This window comes from Oncorhynchus masou, chromosome 9 (assembly GCF_036934945.1).
Source record: "Oncorhynchus masou masou isolate Uvic2021 chromosome 9, UVic_Omas_1.1, whole genome shotgun sequence".
NCBI classification, from domain to species: domain Eukaryota; kingdom Metazoa; phylum Chordata; class Actinopteri; order Salmoniformes; family Salmonidae; genus Oncorhynchus; species Oncorhynchus masou.
The window spans coordinates 63,429,127-63,451,343 of NC_088220.1; the positions used below are offsets into that span (position 1 = coordinate 63,429,127).

Below are 22,217 nucleotides of genomic sequence, written 5' to 3' on the forward strand. Positions count from 1 at the left end.
TAATGGGCACTAAGGGGCACTGAGGGGGGTGGAGACAGAGAGGCCACCGCCAGGCCTACGATCGGTTCTCTATGTGTGACTGGACGGGGCCTCACCAGAGGAGGCGCACTAGTTCCTCACCTGAGGCGGGGGGTTGGTGGGCCGAGAGACCCGGCAGGTCCAGAGAGCTGTCTGACATCACGTGCTTCAGGTCTCCACCCATGTCCGACAGCTTCATGTCCAGCTGCACTGACAGAGCGTCCTCAGAGTCCTCCTTGCCCACGCTGCTGCCCCCGATGGATGGGAGGTCTAGGGACTTAACTGAAGCAGAGTCCTCCTTGCCGCCGTGTTTGAAGGCTGACACCTTATCCACCAGGCTCTTCTCCGAGGCCCCCAGCGCCGTGCAGAACTTGGATGACTGGAAGTCGGCGAAGTCGTCTGCTTCGCTCCTGAGTGACGAGAATGAGCCGCCGGCACTCTCCTTGTTGTCGTCGTACGCCAAGCCTCCCTCCAGAGACAGCTGCTTGAACACGTCGTACTTGTCAGAGCCCTGCTGGGGCAGCTGTGGAGCGATGGTGCTCTCTCCTCTCCCCTCTGCCCTGCCCTCTCCAGACCTCAACCCCTCCCCCTCCCCCCAGAGCTGCCGAAAGCCATGAAGTCTGCAAAGTCATCCTGAGATGCTGCCACGCCTCCTCCCAGAGCAGTGCCAATAGGAACAGCCTCAGAAGACGAGGCGGGGCCAAAGAGGGCAAAGTTGCCAAAGTCCTCAGCCCCTCCCCCAGGGGGCTTAGCCCCACCTGGTGGGAGCACTAGGGAGGGGGGCACAGAGGGGAAGGGACTGGGCTTGGTCTCAGCAGGGGTGGGGGCTGAGGGAGCCATAGAGGAGAAGAGATCCAGGTCAGCTATGTTGAGAGGGATTTTAGGCTGAGAGAGAGAGACTGCTGGTTGTTGTTGTTGATGTAGATGTAGCTGATTTTGTAGTTGCGGTAGAGACTGAGAGTTAGGGAAAGCAGGAGGGAAGGCTGGCTGAAACATCTTGGCCTGGTCTGGAGGGTCTAGTGGAGAGATGCTGTCGGAGGTTTTAAAGTCTGTGAAGCCATCATCCACGCTGACAGACTTGAAATCGGCAAATCCTTCCCCTGCGAAACAAATAGAACAATTGAAGAGGATTGCAAAAGCATTGAACACAGCAGCCAGACAGGGAGGACATTGGCATGACACAGAGTAACATCAGTCGCCTCAGTTCCAGATTATTTTATAATTTCACAATCCTACAAGAAAGAGAGAGGCGGATTAGTTACGCCTCTGTAACATAACAGAGGCGCGTGGTGAATTTCAAGCAGTGGAGAGACCTGCGCTGGGCTGTAGTCCAGAGACACACTGCTATGAAAGAACAGCAGCAGCACACAGCAGTACACAAACCAGGCTGGGCTCTCTACAGAGACACACACAACACCACAACATGCAACAGTCATCTGTCAGTCCCTAACCGTGGGAAAGAACTCCCTCCCAAGTCTCAGTAGTGTTTTCAATTTTTAGAACAGCATCTTATTCCCAAACCACACATTTTACTTCAATCATGACAGGAGGGCCCTAGAAAAGCACAGCAGAAAAGTGGGTAGAGGTGGTTGTAGTGGCTGCTACACCTCTGCAGTAACAGAAGCAGGAAGCACCACTGCTGTTTTGTGGGAGAGAGATAACTAATGTGCTCATTATGGAGAATGAGCCTGGCAGGCAGCACACAGGAAAGGTCACTGCAATCAGACTCAGGCAGGACTTACTGGAGTCGTGAGAGCTGCTGTCCCCATCGGAAACTGTTCTAGTGAAATAGGGAACAGCAGGAAACAGACCTACATCAGGGCGACTTCTGAATGTACTGAACGCTCTGGAAATGTGCGCAAGATAAAAGCACACACACTACAGAGCAAACACAGCACTCAGAAATAGTATTCTTCTTGGTACTCAAGTCTCTAACCCCTTCCCATTTACACAGCTCTACATTGGTCTAAATCTAGGTAGAACACATGGCTATTTCGATCTACGTACAAAAACAAGTCATCAAACATATTTTCTCCTCCAAGGCTACTGTGACTTTGTGTTTGAAGGTCTGTCAGTTTCTTCCTCTAGCCATCTGTTGAGTACAGGGACCATCTCAGAGCCCAGTCCCCACTATGCACTCTCTGAGAGAAGGCTTGGGAGCTGTAGGGGTTGGCTTGGGAACTCTGTGTGTGTGTGTGACCCAGCCCAGAGCCAGGGAGGAGGGAGAGCTCTACTTACCTACTGGTTTCCTGTCACCTGGTGGCTCTAGCTGTCGGAACACACTGTATTTGTCTCCGCCAAAATCTGGGTCAAACAAGATAAACAAAACAGCTGAATGATAAATGACAGCATATTTGGCAGGCAAGAAATGTACTGTACTACAATACCACACAAAGACAATTAGGTAAGTATTCTATGACAAACAACATGAACAATGTATATTTCCTACACATCTGTTAGTTGTGGTGGAGGATGAGCAGTGAATAGTTGAGGTGTGATGTAGGGCCAGGAGGGTGTGTACCTGAGGCAGGCTGAGAGGGCTCTGGAGGCTGCTCCACTGAGAGCTGCTTGAAGACAGCATACTTATCAGAAGATGACGAGGAGGAGCCAGAGACCGGAGTCAGAATGGCAGGAGCACTGCAGACAGACAGACAATACACCATGCTCAGTCCACAGGGGAGTCTGGGGCTATGTCCCAAGTTGCACCCTATTGCCTATATAGTGCACTATTTATGACCAGAGTGCGCTCTGTATGTAGGAAATGTATGTAGGGAATAGTAGTGGACACAGTCTGTAGTGGACACAGTCTGGGGGTCAATGCTGCACCCATCTCCCCTACCTTAATCCCTTTAAGCTGCCTGAGTCGATTGGACACTTACAACGGTGAGATCTCATGGCAGTTTTACACCATACAGTCCCACAGATAAGACACAGGGAATCAAAAGCCTGGAGGGAATGAGAGATCTCTCCTGATGCCAAGCCGTCAACTGACCATCATCTTGTTAAGAGCCATTCTACAGCTGCTGTGAGAGCCAACTGTCTATCCTGACGATTCAGCGTGGGGTTTTTCAGTCTCCCTTTCAATTAGACAGTGATCTGATCCCAGGGTGGGGGGGGGGGGGGGATACGCAGGAGGAAACAATTTAGCTTTTGTTTTTGGGGAGAGAGGAAGGGGATTGTAAAGGACTATGCCACCATGTCACTCAGACGTGAGAACCTTTATTTCCACATTCTCTTTGTTCTTTGTCTTGTAAGATAACTGGCTTTGGGCTGCCTCTTCCTGAGGGACACTCCCCACGCAGGGTTTGAAAAGTAATATAAAGAAACTCATTAAGAGATGTTGAGGTGCAATTGTTATGCTAGAGAGACTATTACAAGCAACTAAGAGACCATGTACTTGTTACCCACAATACCTGTATAAGATGTTGCATTCAGCTTTACTTCCATACAGAACGCATCATCTTATTTAAAGTAATATCAAACACTGATCCAGCCACTGAACTGAAGTCAGTCAGTCTGTACTGTACCTGTTCTGGTGCAGAGAAGGTGTGTTGGTGGGGAAGGTTTGCCCTGACTCCCCCTGGAATTCAGTGAAGGACTGGTCCCCTCCTCCTGCCCTGGGGGCCTCCTGGAAGTCCTGGAAGTCATCATCGTCTGCTTTCCCCTAAACACACCACCAAGACGATGGACACATGAGTGAGGAAACACAGAATGAATGAACATACTTTGGATAAAAGCATCTACTAAATGGCATAAATTCTATAATTATACATAGTGAAATGAAACCACATGTATCTGTATATACTATGGAGAAGCTTGGTTGGCTCATTGGCTGGATGTGATACCTGCAAATGTGGGAAGTTGGTGATGAAGTTGGTGGGAAGTTGGGCAGAGGGTAGAGGAGCTCCAGGAGGAGCCCTGCCCATGACCGCTGGTGCTGGGGTAGGCATGGCCATGGACACGGGGACGGGGGTCTGAGTCATCATGGGCTGCTGGTGTTGGTGCTGCTGGGGCATGACAGGGGCCATAGCCATAGCCAGGGCAGGCAGGTTGGGCACCGGGGGAGAGGGGAACTGGCTCAGGATCTCCACATTCATGGCTGGAAGACCACTCTGCAGGGGAGGGATTAACAGGGATCAGTGGTCAGGTTCAGATAAGGCTGCGTCTCCTGAATGATGATATATTTATTTTAAATGGTATTTATGCCCCGTTTTACTCCCAAATTTCGATCTTGTCTCATCGCTGCAACTCCCCAACGAGCTCGGGAGGCAAAAGTTGAGTCATGAGTCCTCCGAAACATGGTCCACCAAACCGCGCTGCTTAACACCCGCCCGCTTAACCTGGAAGCCAACCACACCAATATTTCGGAGGAAACACCATTCAACTGACGACCGAGGTCAGCCTGCAGGCGCCCGGCCCGCCACAAGGAGTCGCTAGAGTGTGATGAACCAAGTAAAGCCTCCCCAGCCAAACCCTCCCCTAACTCGGATGACGCTGGGCCAATTGTGCGCCGCCATATGGGACTCCCGATCACGGCCGGTTGTGATACAGCCCGGGATCGAACCCGGGTCTGTAGTAACGCCTCTAGCACTGCAATGTAGTGCCTTAGACCGCTGCACCACTCGGGAGGCCCTGAATGATGGACTTTTAGCGTGACATCACTGAAAGTCACAGTAACTGCTTAATGCGTTAATGTCGATTTTCACGTTAGACTTTTAGAAAGTTACACAGACAGGGGCATTAAACTTTGCAAAGACACCCGTCATCATATAGTGAATAGGCAGTGCTGTCTGTAAGTGCATCATCATTTTAAAGCAGTGACACTGGAAAATTGTGCTTCTCCTTTCATCCAACCCAATCATCTATTATAATTGTATTCCATCCAGAAGGAGCCAGACAGATGTTTTGCTGAAATAAATCATTCATTAGTCAAGTTCCATTTTAACAGCCATCACTGGCGGCGGCTTCCCAATCTTTTTCATCATTGTACAAAGGATGCAACTCATGCCGGCGCTCCCTCAAGACTCGTACATAACAGAATAAGTGATATTATTCCCGCTGTGGCAGGTGGCGGTGGCGTGCAGAGTGAGTTGTGCAGTGCAGAGGATTGTCAGTCTCTCAGGGGTGCTGGTGAGCGACAGGGCCTGGCCAGGCCGGGGGAGATAAGAGGTCTGCTGTCACACTCGGCTGAGAAGAGACTCAGTCACTTTCACCTGGCTGCCTGAGCTCAGTCATACCACCACCCTCCCAGAGCCCAGAGCTGAGATTCAGCACAGTCACTCACTATCAGTCTCCCTTTCACATGTCTGGGGTGACTGACTGTAAGACCGTTCTTAGAAGATCAACTGCACACATAATAATATGCAGTAGGCCTAACTACAGAAGGTGGGTAAGGTGCTATGAAACATAATATTAGGGACTGTCCTTTACTTCACGTGAAGAAAAGATCACAGTGAAGGTGAAGGGTGGCTTTGTGTCCCCAATGACAGAACAGATCCTCAAATCTTTCTGTTGTTAATAACTCTGAAGCTTTAAAAAATGTAAGGTGATGCAAATGCCTACCTGTGCCACACCAATCAGAGCCAGGACTGTGTAGAGCTCCTCCTTGGTCAGCATGCCAGGTGTGGTGCGATTGGCTGAGGCCCAGATCTGGCCCAGTGCTTCCCTGGGCAAGCCTGAGGACATCAGGATGGGGTAGAGCTTGGCTGTGTCGATGCCCCCCGGAGTCATGGTGAACTGCAGGACCTTTTTGAACATCTCTGGAAGGGAGAAAGAGAAGGCATAGCAACAGGTCAAACATATTACAGAAAGACTGGGTAGAACTAGGAAGTTTTCTCTGACTCAATGGAGAAGGCGTTGGACAGGATCTGAGTAGACACCATAGACATAATGCATCATTGGTAGAAACCTGTTCCAAAACATAGGTGTTTACCTGGGATGAGGCTGTCGTTGTAGAGCCAGCCTGGTACCATGGGCTGAGGGTACCCACCAACACCTGCTGTCAGCAACACAGGGACAGTTAGGTTAGGAGCTGAAGCAGAGACTTAGAGCTGGGTGTACTACCTGCTCTGCATCTCACCAGACCAGAGCCTGCCTGTATAGTGTTCTCCACCTTCTGGAGATCTGAGTGAAAATGTAATGCTGCTCTGCACTCATTCACTAAGGACACATCCAAAATGGCACTCTGATGCACTACCTTTAACCCATATGGATCTGGTCAAAAGGAGTGCACTATAACGGGAATAGGGTGCCATTTGGGATTCCACACCCTAAGCTTCATACAACTATTCATGTGTCCTTGTACCAGAACCAACTACTCCGACAGCTCCTGAGGGGGAAGAGAGGGTTGGATTTGGGTTATCAAACAAATAAATGAGCCTCTCTCTTTAATTCATAGTGACATTGATCTAAATATTCTGTGTAACCATGAGGTCATTTTTTCATGAATGTACTAAGGTGGAGTTACTGATTCAGCAGGTGTAAAAGCAGCTCCTAAAACACACTGAATAAGGTGCATTCAGAGAGGAAGATGCCTTAATGGATGCATTAGACTAGTACGTCGAAATGACAAATGTTGACTCAAGCAGCTACTTGGCTACATCATCCCCTCATCAGACCAGCTCAATCGTCTCAGACACTTAAATAAATCGTCTCAGACACTTAAATAACTCTATCACAGTTCACCCAGTCTCTGATGAGGAGCCTCTACATTGCCTTGGATGACAGACAGCAAGCGACTGAGGAAAAAGACCAACAAACAAAACCAAATAGACAGCAGCAGAGTAGCCGAGTGGCATGCAGAATAAGAATGAGGCCCCAGGTCTAAACCCAGGGGACCCCAGTAGGAACGTGTCAATCCAAGCGTAGCATCTCATCCGTGTTAAACCTAAGCAGACAGCAGCATGCGCCAGTCTCTCTATGCCTGCATCAAATGACACCCATTACCTACAGGGCCCTATGGGCCCTGGTCAAAAGTAGTACACTATATAGAAAACGGGGGGCCATTTGGGACACAGCCAGAGCGAGAGAGGTTCATCTTTGGGAAAGTGATCCCCAGTAGAGGAACAGACAGAGAATTATTTAGTCAGCAGGCAGGTATTCCTCCAGGGGATCTCCACATTGTTCAGGCTAGCGTGAGACAGGCCAAATGAGATCTGGATGGAGAAGAGACCCAGCAGAACGATTCCTCAGCTATATAGGAGTCCCGAAGCAGTTACCCAAGAAGGCAGAGATGGGACACTCTAGTCCCTATGAGCGACTCATACAAAACAGGATAAATTACATCAAAAGCTTTCAGGCTTTGCCAAACCAATCTGTGAGCCCAGAAGTGGTTAGTATGATTTCCATTACAGATTGAAAAATCAAGAGAAGTATCGGGGTTAGAAACAGTAAAATCACATTTTCTGAAGTCTTATCAGTCAACGTTGAAGTGTTTGCTGAAAAATAAGAGAGGAATCGGGGGGGCATTCGGCCATAAGCTTGAGTGGAGAGAGAAAAAATAAATAGGCCCCATGCTCTGCATTGACAGTGTTAATACTGCAGTGAACGAAGGCAGAGAGAGAGACTGTTAAGAAATGGTTTCTTTTCTCACCACCGTCACTACTGGTTTGGGGAGGAGGGGGGTCGGCTGCTGGTGAGGGGGCTGTGGGCCCCTGTGTTGGTGCCTCTGGTTGTGGTGTTTCTATAGTGAAGACAGAACTCAGGTCCCCAGGAGCCTCAGCCCAGTTCCGGGCCTTGGTGCTGGAGTGAAACTGGGCCGAGACTGTAGCTCTGCAAGGGGCCAGGGTCCTCTGGGACTTAAAGCTAACCTGGGCCTTCTTTTCAGCCGTTAAATCACACGAGGAGAACAGTTTCTCTTCCAGGGACGGGCCTAGAGAAGTGGGTGAGGAGGAACATAGCTGCTTGATATCCCAACCATTCATACTGCCTGTTTCTTAGTTATATTGAATTTAGATTTCACAGAAACTGACCATCATTGCTTTACAGCTTTCATTCAGTGTGCCAATTTAAACTCAGGGACACTGTAAGAATGTAGAACTGTAGAACTGCATCAGCAGCTTCACACATTACATGACAAATATGTTCAACTTTTGCACCTAGGTGGAGCTTCTGGCCGCTTACTGAATGCTACAGATAGGCTAGGCTATCAGTTTCTAGGTCGATGGCACTAGCAGCATATCAAAGAGCTAGAGTAGGGGAGTCAAATTCATTTTGCCCCGGGGGCCCGCATTCGGTCTTCAGCGAGGTCCACAGGGCCGCACTGAAAATGTGTTATAATTTGCAAAAAAATAGTCCTTTATCCATCGTTTTTTACATTTTCGATGCTCCCTGACAGTCTAGCTTTCATTCTGGTGATTATTAGCGAGCAGGACACAGACAAGAAACTGTATGAATGTAGGTTCATTATCATTTCTACAGTGTTTCTATTTGGTTTCAGTCATTTTATGTTTTATTATGTTTTAATATGTTTTATAATAACCACCTGCGGGCCAGATTGGACCCCTTGCAGGCCGGATCCGTTTGACCATTTTTTGCTACAGTATGCATCTACCACCTAATTGGCTTATTATAGAAGGGAGACAAGTAGGTCATTTACTCCTTAAAGGATTGAAGACAGATGTGTGCGTACCAGCTCTCAACTGGCATGTGTCCTCTGTAGGCCAGTTCCCTCCTCCGTACAGAGAACACAGGGAATGATGGAGGAGATTACAAGGCAGGGGACACAACGAGCCCGGCTGCGTCTCAAAGAGCACCCTCTTCCGCTGCCTATTCCACTAGGGAATAGGGTGCCATTTGGGATGCTGCCTAAGTCTCCTGTCCTCCTGGTGTGTTTACTGTCTGTCAGAGTCTTCCATCTCTTCCTCACTGGCTTATCAGGGCCACTGCCAGCCAGAGTGAGCACTAACAGTCCCAGCCCATACTGGATGGTACAAATAAATGTGCCACTGGGAGTATTTTACTAAATGTCAGTAACACAGAACTGGTTGTTGGGTACGGCACTCACATGGTTTACTTTCTATTGTGCATTAACTTAAAGGCTTAAGTAATCTGACCATCTGTCGTACCGTCTGTATGCTTACACACAGTAAACTGACTACAAGCCGAGTCTGACGCTAGAGGGTTTTCAACACCACGATGCGGTACGGCCTATCGTCACATCAGCAGCACTGGTGATAACTTCCAAACTGTGTTATTGGTTGATTATGAATACTGTCTTATGAGGTTGATGCAAACAAAAAAACTGTTACCTTGAAATGCAGATTGAGAGCTGGAGTTTCCAGTAGAGTGTTGGGTGGCAGTAGGAATGGACACAGAGGCAGGGAGGGACTGGGAGGAGGATCTCTGACCAGGACCTGGGTCTAAAGACTGGGGATGGGCCTGGGAGGAGGGGGGGATGGAGGGTCTCTGACTACGACCTGGGTCTAAAGACTGGGGATGGACCTGGGAGGAGGGGGGGAAGAGGGAGGAGGAGGAAGGGAAGGAGGAAGAGGCATCTACGGGCCCCTGCATAAAGTCACTAAACTCATCATCATCAAAAGCAGGGGGGGGGGAGTGAGAGGTGACAGAAGAGTGGGATGGCGATGAGTCTGTAAAAATGGAGGAAGACAACACAGGCTACGATGATGGGAGGTGGACACAGTGCACAGTGCTATAGCAGTGACACATAAAGGCTAGTTGGTGCAGGATCAGAAAACGTACCATGGATTTTTAAGCAAATTATTGTTGAATATGTTCATCATATGAATGAATAAATATGATAATGTCCATAGTTAATATGAACTAAGGATGTCAGATCAATTAATACTAAATAAATACGGTGGTTAGTTTGATGTTTGCTAAAATACATCTTTCTGTAATGCACAAGATAATGACAGTGAGACACACAGTAGGTCAAGTTGAAGATCTAAAACAAAGTGAAACGTGACAGAGAAACAGAAGATTATGTTGCTCTCTTAGCATGCTAGAATCTTTGTGAGACACAGAGGCAGATACAAGCTGCTCTGTCCTTCGCAACAGCTGCTGTCACATAGGTTGATAGCCAGCCTGTTTGTCTGTCTGCCTGTCTCGTCTGTCTGTCTGTCTGCCTACACCCCAGAGGCAGCCTTATCAATCTCGGGGGAGGCTGTTCAGTCAGGCAGCAGGGGAGTGGAGCTGTGTCCTGACTCCTGGGAGACAGATACGGGGGAAACACAGAGTGAAGGACAATGACTGTACTGATGAGTGTACCTGGCTTCTTGGGGTGTGATGATGGCGTGGGGTGCATCTTGGCGTCTCTGCTGAACCCGTCCAGGTTGCCTTTGATGGCCTCCAGCGCGTCGTCCCGACTCGCCCCCATCTGTCCCTGTGGATGGGACAAAGCAGGGCTCAGGGGGGGAGTGTATCTAGAATGACAGCATTGAAGCGTCCGAAATTGCACCCAATGTGTCTTTATCACACTGTGGGAACTAGGCAGGACTGAGGCAGCAGCCAGGCATGATGATGATGTGGCTCACCTTGGGTTTGACGCTGCTCAGCAGCCTCAGCTTCTGTTTCTGCTCCTCAAACTGCCTCCTCTTCCTGTCCTCCTCCAGCATCCGCTGCTGCTGCTCCAGACGCTTCCTACACAACATAACACAGAGAGCATACAGCTAACACACACACTGACCACATAGACAGACAGAACAACATGTAGAGAGAAAGAGAGAGAGAGAGACTCTTACTGGTGTTCCTCAGCCATCTGTTTCTGCATGTCGGCAGTGTACTGGGGCCCGGGGCCCCTCATGCCCATGAACTGCGGCTGGCCCATGAACTGCATCCCAGGGGCCTGCATCCCCATGGCCATCCCACCCTGCACAGAACACACACGCACGCACACAAAGCAGAGGTCTCGTTAGCATTCCTAGCATTCCTTTCATGCATTATTATCACAGCACAATGTCAGGAAACCAATGCATTTCTAAGTTGTTTTAACACAGAAATCACTACATAAGCACAATCAGACTGGAAATAATGTGTGCTATTAACATTATGCAACACAGAGGTCCTAACATTTCAGCAGTGAATGGAGGAAACGTTGTCATTTGATAAAAGAAAGAGCAAAGAGACAGAAATAAAGGCAGGGGATTTGGTGAGGATGAGGCAATGCCCTGTAAAGTGCTCCTTCTTCTAAATGTCTAGCCTGAATGAAAGAGAGATAAAGGCAGAGGATTTGGTGAGGATGAGGCAATGCCCTGCAAAGTGCTCCTTATTCTAAATGTCTAGCCTGAATGAAAGAGAGATAAAGGCAGAGGATTTGGTGAGGATGAGGCAATGCCCTGCAAAGTGCTCATTCTTCTAAATGTCTAGCCTGAATGAGAGCGGTAGCTTGAGGCAGTCTGCTCTCTTATAAAGAGCAGCATTACAGGAGAGATTGTCTTGCCCTTCTTCTTCTTTTGGCTTATTTAATACCTCAGAGGACCAAAGAGACAGTAATGTAAAACAGAATACCTTTCACTCTAGGGTAATGAAAGGAATATGTTGTGGCCATTGCATTCAAATACACACACCCGTGCACGCACACACAACACACCTGCATAGGCATGGCACCAGGAGGCATCTGGACTCCGAAGTTCATTCCCATCATCCCTTGCATGTTAGGCTGCATTTGGACTTGGACCATACCAGGGAAACCCTGCTGTTGTTGCTGCTGCTGTAAGGGCATCATGCCTGGATGAAAACACACCACACATGTACAGTCAACCACAAGCACTACAAAAGGCTACACTGACAAAGGCTTGTTGCAAACCATAGAGATGACATGTAGTAATTAAAGCGTGAACATGTACTGTCAAGGAGGACAATATAAGTAGAGTTGGCCCAACTGGACTGGAGTGTGTTATTGGACATAGACTAGATGTACATTGTGCAGTGAATTATTATTGCAAACACATTTCCTGGACAGGGAAGAGTAAACAGAAGCTCAGCAACAACCCAATCTGTTTTGCCTGTGTGAGTGGAGTGCTGTAACAGCTCAGAGCAAAACAGAGGAGTATTAGGGAATAGAACTAGAGAGTGTGTTTGTTTGCACAGATGCTCTGGCTGACAGTCCTCCTGGAGCCTCCACATGATTTACCATATAACGCCTCAACCAGGCTAAATAATGGGTTATAGATCATCCAAACAAAGTGCTGCATGCATTCTGATGTGTATTTGCTGAAACATCTAAGGACCCCTAACACAGCCGAGAGAGAGCGAGAGCGAGAGCGAGAGCGAGTGTGTGTGTGTGTGTGTGTGTGTGTGTGTGTGTGTGTGTGTGTGTGTGTGTGTGTGTGTGTGTGTGTGTGTGTGTGTGTGTGTTTTGTTTTTGGCATTGGTACCACGTACCGGTAGCAGCATTTTAGCCAACGACTGTTATACTATCTGTCTAGTCTGTGTTTTATAGATGTGCAATAAGCATAACACAGAAATAAGGTAGACCAGTTGATTTCAACATCTGAACAAAGTGGAAAGGCTAGCATGCTGTTCAAACAGTTGGAGACAGACAGAAGGGTGAGTTAATAACAATTCCACTGTTCAACTTTGTTAGCTAGCAAATCGATTCAAGTTGGCTAAACTTGAAATATAAAGACTAGCTGGCTCATCACTAGCACGAGGGCTTGAGGAGCTGTTGATGAGACCTGTGTTCATTCTCTATAGCCTAATACCTGCTACAAGAAGTCATTATTGGTCAATATGCATTGTGTATATTCTCGTTAAATTTGTAACCAAAAATTGCATTTTCATAGACAGACTTGAAAGCCAGAAAAGTGATTATTGCAACAAAAAGCAAGTTAAACTATTTTAATCAAATAAATGTAATTATTAGAGGGTCTTATGGTTGTGTGTAAGGATTATATTTAGTCCAGAATTCATTAGATTATTGCTGACTGTTTTAAATGCAGTGTATTTTACCTTTAATTGTACAACCATGCTTATTTAGAGACAAAAATTATTTTGTAAATCAAGATATATCTTGTGAATTGCCCAGCCCTAGTTTGTTTATGAAGAGTGTCATTGTAAACTCAACAAACACCCTATACATAACACAGCTACAACATAAGCCACATGATACCAGAGAGTTGTCATGGGTAATGACCAACGCTTAGTACTGTTAAGTCATCAAGGTCAATTCCAGAGCTTACTATCACAATGTGAGATGATCAAATATCCCAATTACCTAATAAACTATTACAAACAGATAGGCCCTAGGTTTATGTCTTATGTATTGTATTTGACTGATGTTGTTGTTGATAGAGCAGACTGCACCTCTGAACTGAATTTACTCTGATAAACATCATTATGAGTTTACTGGTTAGGCCTATTTACTGAATCCAAAAACGTCTCAAGAAACCAGGGCACATAAGAGAGTGAAGTGCCCGGGGAGATTTGGAAAAGTAGCGCTGACTGACAGGATGCGTCACAAATGGCACACTATTCCATATAAAGTGCACTACTGGTCAAAAGTACTGCACTAAATAGGGATTAGGGTGCCATGTGGGACGTAGCGTGCAGGATGGCTCACCTTGTGGCGGTCCCAGGCCCCCTCCAACAGGATAAATAAAACTGCAGGAGAGAAGGAAAAACACAGGTCAATAACACAGCTAGAGACTAGCCTAAAGGGAAGACTAATGGAGAACATCTAGGCTGAAATCATTCAACTCTCTCACTATAGGCTATCGCATAAAAGTAGGAAAGATTGGACTATTCATCGAAAACCATTCAGCAAATGGATCATTATCAGTTCACACCAATAATTTGTCAGACTTTAAATTTATTCACATCACAAAGAATTAGCAAAACTGGAGATTGGATATGATTTCCTTACAATGGCACGGAGAGAAAGTAAAACAATAAACATGCTGTATGGTGATGTGGCAATACCTAGCATCCCTTTTTCTGTTCCGTCTTTATATTCTGGACACTTTTCTGTTTGGCTAGGCAGCCTGGACTTGAATCCAGTGTGGCCCTTATTGTTCTAGCTCACTGCTTTCCAGGGAATGCATGAATAAATATTGCATTGACCGCGAACACTAAACCTGACAGGCAGGAAGAAAAATCTATCCAATAACCCTTTTCTGTGGCTCAGAAGAACATTTATCGATCAGGGAATGAGCTCCTCTGAAAACAGTCGTTCTGGAATGCTTCTCCAAGCATATTCATAGTGGTAAAGTAATAACAGCTAAATTTTAATGGAATGCACGTCAGTGGTCGTTTCATGTGCTGTAATTGATGGAGAATCTGTCTAGATCGGGACACGGCAGGGAAATGGAGACAAGAGCAGGAATCTATAGAAACGTATTTATCTATAGAAACACAAAGGATAGACTAGATTCTAAGAACAGACCGTGTCAGAGAACTAGGTAAAAGAGAGGGATAACGAGTCAACAAGGCCAGCTTGGAAATTTGATGCAGTCTGCTTCCTGTCTGACTCCTCCTCTCACTAGCTCTATGGTCCTACTGATGCTTGAGGAGAAAAGAGATGGATGAGGATGCAAGCAGTCAGCTTTAGTCTACCTGCTGCCCATCATAACACCTGAACATCCAGAGAGACTACTAATACCCAGGTAAGCCCACTAGCCCAGTCCATCCTACAGAGCAGTACACTGGACCTTAGAGCTTCACTTTACAACTGCCATTTCAGGCAAATCCATGAATCCATCCAGATAGCACTTGCAAGCTGTTTTTTCTCCATCTTGTCAAAATAATCCTTTCCCAGAGGTACCAAAATGCCATACGAGACAAAAAACTATGTTTTTCTATTTTAGGATGCCAGAATCAAATAATTATAATTTGAAAAGAAAACAGTATTCCTTTGTTTACAAATTGAATAATACAATGCATTAACAATACCAGGATCCTTTCCCATAACCTGGGCTTGATGTGGAGTGAGACATTCTGGCTCACATCTGTTCTCCCTCAGATTTAGCATGTAGCTTTACAGAGCTTTCATAGCAGCGCTATGCTACGCAACCACAGCAAATGAAACCCCCTGGAACAACAGTGCAGATTAACCCAGAGTGAGATCAGCAGTGCCAGCGATACCAGCTATGGGCTCTGTATAGGCCATTGCATTGTACAAGGCCTGTGTTCATTGATACAACCAACATTGTTGGGCTAATATAAGGCTTGGGCTGTGACACATGCATAAAGGTGCTTCTACCACAGTAACTAGCCTACCAGATCCATGTGTATCATTAGACCTAACGCACTTTCTCCTTTTCACTCTGGTAACCAATTTAAACAAAAGCATTGATCTTTCAACATCAATGAACTCCTCATATGAGCTTTAAATTATGTAATGCATCCCTGTCTGCACTGCAACCTAATGTAAACCATACTTCTGCAAGTCTTTCACTCTTTTGGCATTTTGGGGATAATGAATAAATAAAGTGCATACTGAAAGTCAGGAAGCACCAGCACCAGTCGTACCCTCCCAAAGACTGATTAAACAGCTCGGCTTTAATATGATACTTAACTATGAACCTATTAAATAACACTTAACCCTGTCTTGAGCAATTCATCCGAGTACAATTTCTCAGTCTCACCCATCAAAGCACTTTAACTGAAGATGAATGCTACATATAGCTGAGCTTTTCCTACCAGCTCAACACAACTCCAAAATGTAGCTAGTACCTGTTGCTACAGTACAGCTCTCCTATCACAACTCCCTATAGGCCTCATTTTGATTTTTTACTTAACATTTTTGGGATAGGGGGAAGCATTTTCACTTTTGGATGAATAGCGTGCGCAGAGTGAACTGCCTCCAACTCTGTCCCAGATGCTAATATATGCATATTATTATTAGTATTGGATAGAAAAAAACTCTGAAGTTTCTAAAACTGTTTGAATGATGTCTGTGAGTATAACAGAACTCATATGGCAGGCGAAAACCTAAGAAAAATCCAACCAAGAAGTGGGACATCTGAGATTTGTAGTTTTTCAAAGCTTTGCCTACCGAGTACACGTTGAGATATGGATGAGGTTGCACTTCCTAGGGTTCCACTAGATGTCAACTGTCTTTTGAAAGTTGAATAAGGATTCTACTATAAAGGAGCGGCTCATGAGACCTGTTTAAGTCTGGCATCGTGCCTCGGTCTCATGACGTACGCTCCCGACAGAGTTATCTCGTGTTCCTGTGCTTTTTCTGAAGACAGGAATTCTCCAGCTGGAACATTATTGATGATTTATGTTAAAAACATCCTAATAATTGATTCCATACATCGTTTGACGTGTTTCTAAAGGACTGTAATGGAACTTTTTTAGTTTTTGTCTGGATGAAATGCTCGCGCCTCATGAAGTTGGATTACTGGGCTGAACACGCTAACAACAAGTGGCTATTTGGACATAAATGATGGAACTTCATGGAACAAATCAGTCATTTATTGTCAAACTGGGATTCCTGGGAGTGCCTTCTGATGAAGATCATCAAATGTAAGTGAATATTTATCAAATCAAATTTTATTTGTCACATACACATGGTTAGCAGATGTTAATGCGAGTGTAGCGTAATGCTTGTGCTTCTAGTTCCGACAATGCAGTAATAACCAACAAGTAATCTAACTAACAATTCCAAAACTACTGTCTTATACACACAAGTGTAAGGGGATAAAGAATATGTACATAGATATATGAATGAGTGATGGTACAGAGCAGCATAGGCAAGATACAGTAGATGGTATCGAGTACAGTATATACATATGAGATGAGTATGTAAACAAAGTGGCACAGTTAAAGTGGCTAGTGATACATGTATTACATAAAGATGCGGTAGATGATATAGAGTACAGTATATACGTATACATATGAGATGAATAATGTAGGGTATGTAAACATTATTAGGTAGCATTGTTTAAAGTGGCTAGTGATGTATTTTTACATCATTTCCCATCAATTCCCATTATTAAAGTGGCTGGAGTTGAGTCAGTGTGTTGGCAGCAGCCACTCAATGTTAGTGGTGGCTGTTGAACAGTCTGATGGCCTTGAGATAGAAGCTGTTTTTCAGTCTCTCGGTCCCAGCTTTGATGCACCTGTACTGACCTCGCCTTCTGGATGATAGCGGGGTGAACAGGCAGTGGCTCGGGTGGTTGTTGTCCTTGATGATCTTCCTGTAACATCGAGTGGTGTAGGTGTCCTGGAGGGCAGGTAGTTTGCCCCCGGTGATGCGTTGTGCAGACCTCACTACCCTCTGGAGAGCCTTACGGTTGTGGGCAGAGCAGTTGTCGTACCAGGCGGTGATACAGCCCGCCAGGATGCTCTCGATTGTGCATCTGTAGAAGTTTGTGAGTGCTTTTGGTGACAAGCCAAATTTCTTCAGCCTCCTGAGGTTGAAGAGGCACTGCTGCGCCTTCTTCACGATGCTGCCTGTGTGGGTGGACCAATTCAGTTTGTCTGTGATGTGTATGCCGAGGAACTTAAAACTTACTACCCTCTCCACTACTGTTCCATCGATGTGGATAGGGGGGTGTTCCCTCTGCTGTTTCCTGAAGTCCACAATCATCTCCTTAGTTTTGTTGACGTTGAGTGTGAGGTTATTTTCCTGACACCACACTCCGAGGGCCCTCACCTCCTCCCTGTAGGCCGCCTCTGCGTTGTTGGTAATCAAGCCTACCACTGTTGTGTTGTCCGCAAACTTGATGAGTGAGTTGGAGGCGTGTGTGGCCACGCAGTCGTGGGTGAACAGGGAGTACAGGAGAGGGCTCAGAACGCACCCTTGTGGGGCCCCAGTGTTGAGGATCAGCGGGGTGGAGGTGTTGTTGCCTACCCTCGCCACCTGGGGGCGGCCCGTCAGGAAGTCCAGTACCCAGTTGCACAGGGCGGGGTCGAGACCCAGGGTCTCGAGCTTGATGACGAAGGAGGGTACTATGGTGTTAAATGCCAAGCTGTAGTCGATGAACAGCATTCTCACATAGGTATTCCTCTTGTCCAGATGGGTTAGGGCAGTGTGCAGTGTGGTTGAGATTGCATCGTCTGTGGACCTATTTGGGCGGTAAGCAAATTTGAGTGGGTCTAGGGTGTCAGGTAGGGTGGAGCCAGCTGGTCTGCGCATGCTCTGAGGGCGCGGCTGGGGATGCCGTCTGGGCCTGCAGCCTTGCGAGGGTTAACATGCTTAAATGTTTTACTCACCTCGGCTGCAGTGAAGGAGAGTCTGCATGTTTTCGTTGCAGGCCGTGTCAGTGGCACTGTATTGTCCTCAAAGCGGGCAAAAAAGTTATTTAGTCTGCCTGGGAGCAAGACATCCTGGTCCGTGACGGGGCTGGTTTTCTTTTTGTAATCCGTGATTGACTGTAGACCCTGCCACATACCTCTTGTGTCTGAGCCGTTGAATTGAGATGGTGTTCTTTCTAACTTTGTTGATTCCAAAATGGCGGCTTTTACTCTGGCTGTTTTGGGTTCTGAGTGCCGTTCTCAGATAATAACGCTTTTTTGAAATCTGACACAGCGGTTGCATAAAGGAGAAGTCTATCTTCAATTATGTGAATAACGCTAGTATCTTTTATCAATATTTATTATGAGTATTTCTGCTAAAATCACTGGATGTTTTGTAATCAAAACATTACTGCACATAACGCGCCAATGTAAACGGAGATTTTTGGATATAAATATGCACATTATCGAACAAAACATACATGTATTGTGTAACATGATGTCCTATGACTGTCATCTGATGAAGATCATCAAAGGCTAGTGATTAATTTTATCTATATTTCTGCTTTTTGTGACTCATATCTTTGGCTGGGAAAATGGCTGTGTGTTTTTGTGACTTGGCTCTGACCTAACATAATCGTTTGTTGTGCTTGAGCTGTAAAGCATTTTTGAAATCGGACACGATGGATAGATTAACAAGATGTTTATCTTTAATTTGCTGTATTGGACTTGTTAATGTGTGAAAGTTACATATTTCTAAAACATATTTTTGAATTTCGCGCACTGCCTTTTCAGCGGAATGTTGTCGAGCGCTAGAAAGGTTAATTAACCTTTATTTAACTAGGCAAGTCAGTTAAGAACAAATTCTTATTTACAATGACGGCTTACCCCAGCCAAACCCGGGCCAATTGTACGCCACCCTATGGGACTCCCAATCACAGCCAGTTGTTACTGGATTAGAACCAGGAACCAGTCTGTCGTGACGCCTCTAGCACTGAGATGCAGTGCCTTAGACAGCTGCGCCACTCGGGAGCCCAAAGCGGAGTGCTCGTCCCATGTTGTGAGACTTTCTGGTCAAAAGTAGTGCATTACATAGGTAATAGGATGCCATTTGTGACATCCTCAGAGTGCTATGCCAGGCAGCAGGGCCAGTGAAGTAGACTCACGCCTCTGGCTACTGTTGACAGTCTGGGATCAGGTTGTTTCTCATTTATTTCAGGATAGGTTGCCAGCACAGCGCCTACCTGCCTGCTCCCCGTCCCTGGTTCAGTGTGTAACATTGTCATCAAGTAGTATGTCCACCACATCGCAGAGCCTTCACCACACACTAACACAGTCACACACACCCAGCAGGGCTATGCATAGCTAGCCCCGGTCACGTTCGCTGATCTGAGACCACTAGCCAGCCCGTTGGGTGTAGACAGCTTACTAATAGAGATGGGGGAGAGGCCTGAATAATACCAATAGAACCAGAAAAACATTATTCTCTACAGATCTTAGCTTTCAATATAGATGAGTTCAGTTGGAGTTTGTACAGCTGCTCAGTACTCTAAATCAGCACTTCACCTATATCTGACCCCCACCAATGGTCTTAAAGTACACCAATGCCAGGACAAGAAATGTCTCCAGAACATTTGTTAGTCAGAGACAAACATCAACTGTTATTTTCAATGAGACCATATATGAGATAGGCTACTCTTGCCAATCTAATCTGTAGGCCCAGCCTAATCTAAAGCTATTTGGTTTCCCCAGCATCAGTATCCATATCACCTGGCTGGTTGGGTCCATAGGCACGTTGCAGGCAGAGATTAATTATTCACACGGCTCAGCTCAGGCCCAAGCTGCTGATGAAAAAGTCATGAGGATAGTCTTTTCAAGTCCAATGTAGGACGAACTGCTGCTTCACCAATATCAACAGGCTCATGCAGGAATCAAGACTTTACTAAATATTTACCATTTCTCATAGACCTCTACATCAATCGCTAAAAACTGAGAAGAGATTTAAAGCAAAGGCTTTATTTCACTACAGCAGCTCAGGTTTAACACGATAACCGCCTGGCCTTTCAGCCCACCTTGCGGGTTGATGTGAATCTGATGATTTTGCTAAAGAGGATGGCCGGCAACGTTCTCAACTTTCTCTAGTGGGTACATAAGTTTTTGAGGTGCGCAAGGTGCGCAAACATAAGCACCTAGACTTGATAAACAGCGCATAAACAATTGTAAAGCATGAATTGCATTAATAAATATTTGTGGAAATATATCCATGTAAAAATATAACAATAAAAAAAAAACATTAGCCTAAAGTACATTTTCGACACATTAACATTCTAACAGTCTAATAAATATATTTCATATAATGCTATCGGAAGAATAAGAATTTGGTTGTTTATAAAGGTCTTAGGTCACATTAGAAAACTAAAAAACAATTATTTCAAAAGAACATAATAGCATTTTCATTTGTTTATGTTACTTTAGGCTCTAAGAAAAAACAAAAAAACACTAGTTCAAGTCCATGACAAAGGACTCCATTATAATTTTCGTTTTGGTCAAAAGAAACATTGTGGAAATAAGAAAATGAATTTAAAAGAAAACAGAATAGAATATTTGACATGTATTATGTTACAAGTATTTGCTTAGTAGCCAGAGCAATATCGCCATGCGAGTGGTCATGTGCTGAAGGCATGGACAGCGCAAATATTCTTGGAAAAAGTCAAATTTGTAAATAGTGCTGTACCTCTTGAATTGAGAGTAATTTGACAAAGGTAAGTATAGACATCCAAACATGTGACCTGCATGTGACTCTGAAGGAGGATTTGATAGTGATCCTCCTTTCCTTGCATCTGGCTGACTGGCATCGTTTGTTTCCCCTTGCTCATCCACTTGATAGTCAATTATATGTTTTGCATTATTCTAAAGGCCTGATGCAACACGTAGCATGTTTTCGACAGCTTGTTTTTACAAAGTAAAACATAAAAGAGAATGGTATGAATCCGCAAGTCAAATTATTAACGGTGATAAAAAGCCATTAACACAAACTCATCATTATACTATTGTTGTTCTAAATTAAAATCAGCCTCTTCGCCCTCATCATTTAGTTGGGCCAAATTTACATTTGATTGTTAAGTAACTTGCACAATTATATCCCATTCATCCATTTGGCATTCATTCAGTGGGTTGGCATTGTTTGCTTCCCTTTGCTCATCAACTCAGTCAAGGATGTAGCATGTTTTTGTTTCCTTTACAATACATTTGATTAGAAATAGAGTTGTAGTAAATAAAACAGTCCTGTAATAGCTTATTTTTACAAAGTAAATGTAAAAGAAAATAATATCAACCCGCAAGGAGTCTGGTCAAATGATTTGCTATAAACATAAGCGTCAACGCTGATTTAAATTAAATTGTGAAGTAATGTGCACAATTACCATTAATTCAGTGAGAGAGAGACTCATTCGCGCCTGGCTGGGTAACAACGTTCAACAGCGCATTGTCTCGTGGGTTAAGTTGGAAATAGGTGGGGGATAAAACGGGGGGAAAGTCTCTAAATACTTTTCTGTTTGTGATTTAAAAATCCTAACAAATGAGCAATGTAAAATAGAAACATTTAGGAAAAGTTAGGGAAGGCTCAGGACCTTGCATTCCTTTTTGGGCCAATTTGTTTAATTTACAAAATTAAACGTCAGTGGCCGTTGGCCTATAGCGGTTCCATTGTTAAGACATGGCTGATAGATCTGACTGACTGAACTACAATAGTTGTATTATAATGACATCAGACCAGAAGCAAAGATCAGAAAAGCAAAAGTATTTTTAGTCTAAGCAGAGAGGATTTATCTTTCATGGGGGCAAAAACGAGATCTAGGTTATATGCATGTGTGGTGAGATCATGATCAAGCCTAGATTTGGCCACTGAAAGAATGAGGGCATGGCAGCTTGCTTCATGATGTCATCCAACACCTGATCAGACATCAGCTTTGTCCAGGAAGATTCACCATGGCAGCACAGGTTAGCTGCTTTAGTGCTTGAATGTTTAGGGAATAACAGCTTATGGGATATTAGCATGA

At 45.3% G+C, this 22,217-nt stretch overlaps 1 protein-coding gene across 1 annotated transcript in view; it reads right to left on the minus strand.

Annotated features, from left to right (window-relative positions):
• LOC135546448 (synergin gamma-like) overlaps window positions 1-22,217 on the minus strand; it is a 41,367-nt gene that overhangs the window by 18,439 nt on the left and 711 nt on the right. The window contains 15 exon segments of the mRNA XM_064974871.1: window positions 121-609; window positions 612-1,118; window positions 2,257-2,322; window positions 2,540-2,655; window positions 3,546-3,682; window positions 3,864-4,130; window positions 5,581-5,777; window positions 5,951-6,013; window positions 7,610-7,888; window positions 9,267-9,605; window positions 10,246-10,360; window positions 10,512-10,617; window positions 10,719-10,846; window positions 11,567-11,703; window positions 13,538-13,578. Coding sequence (XP_064830943.1) covers window positions 121-609; window positions 612-1,118; window positions 2,257-2,322; window positions 2,540-2,655; window positions 3,546-3,682; window positions 3,864-4,130; window positions 5,581-5,777; window positions 5,951-6,013; window positions 7,610-7,888; window positions 9,267-9,605; window positions 10,246-10,360; window positions 10,512-10,617; window positions 10,719-10,846; window positions 11,567-11,703; window positions 13,538-13,578 — 2,987 coding nt within the window.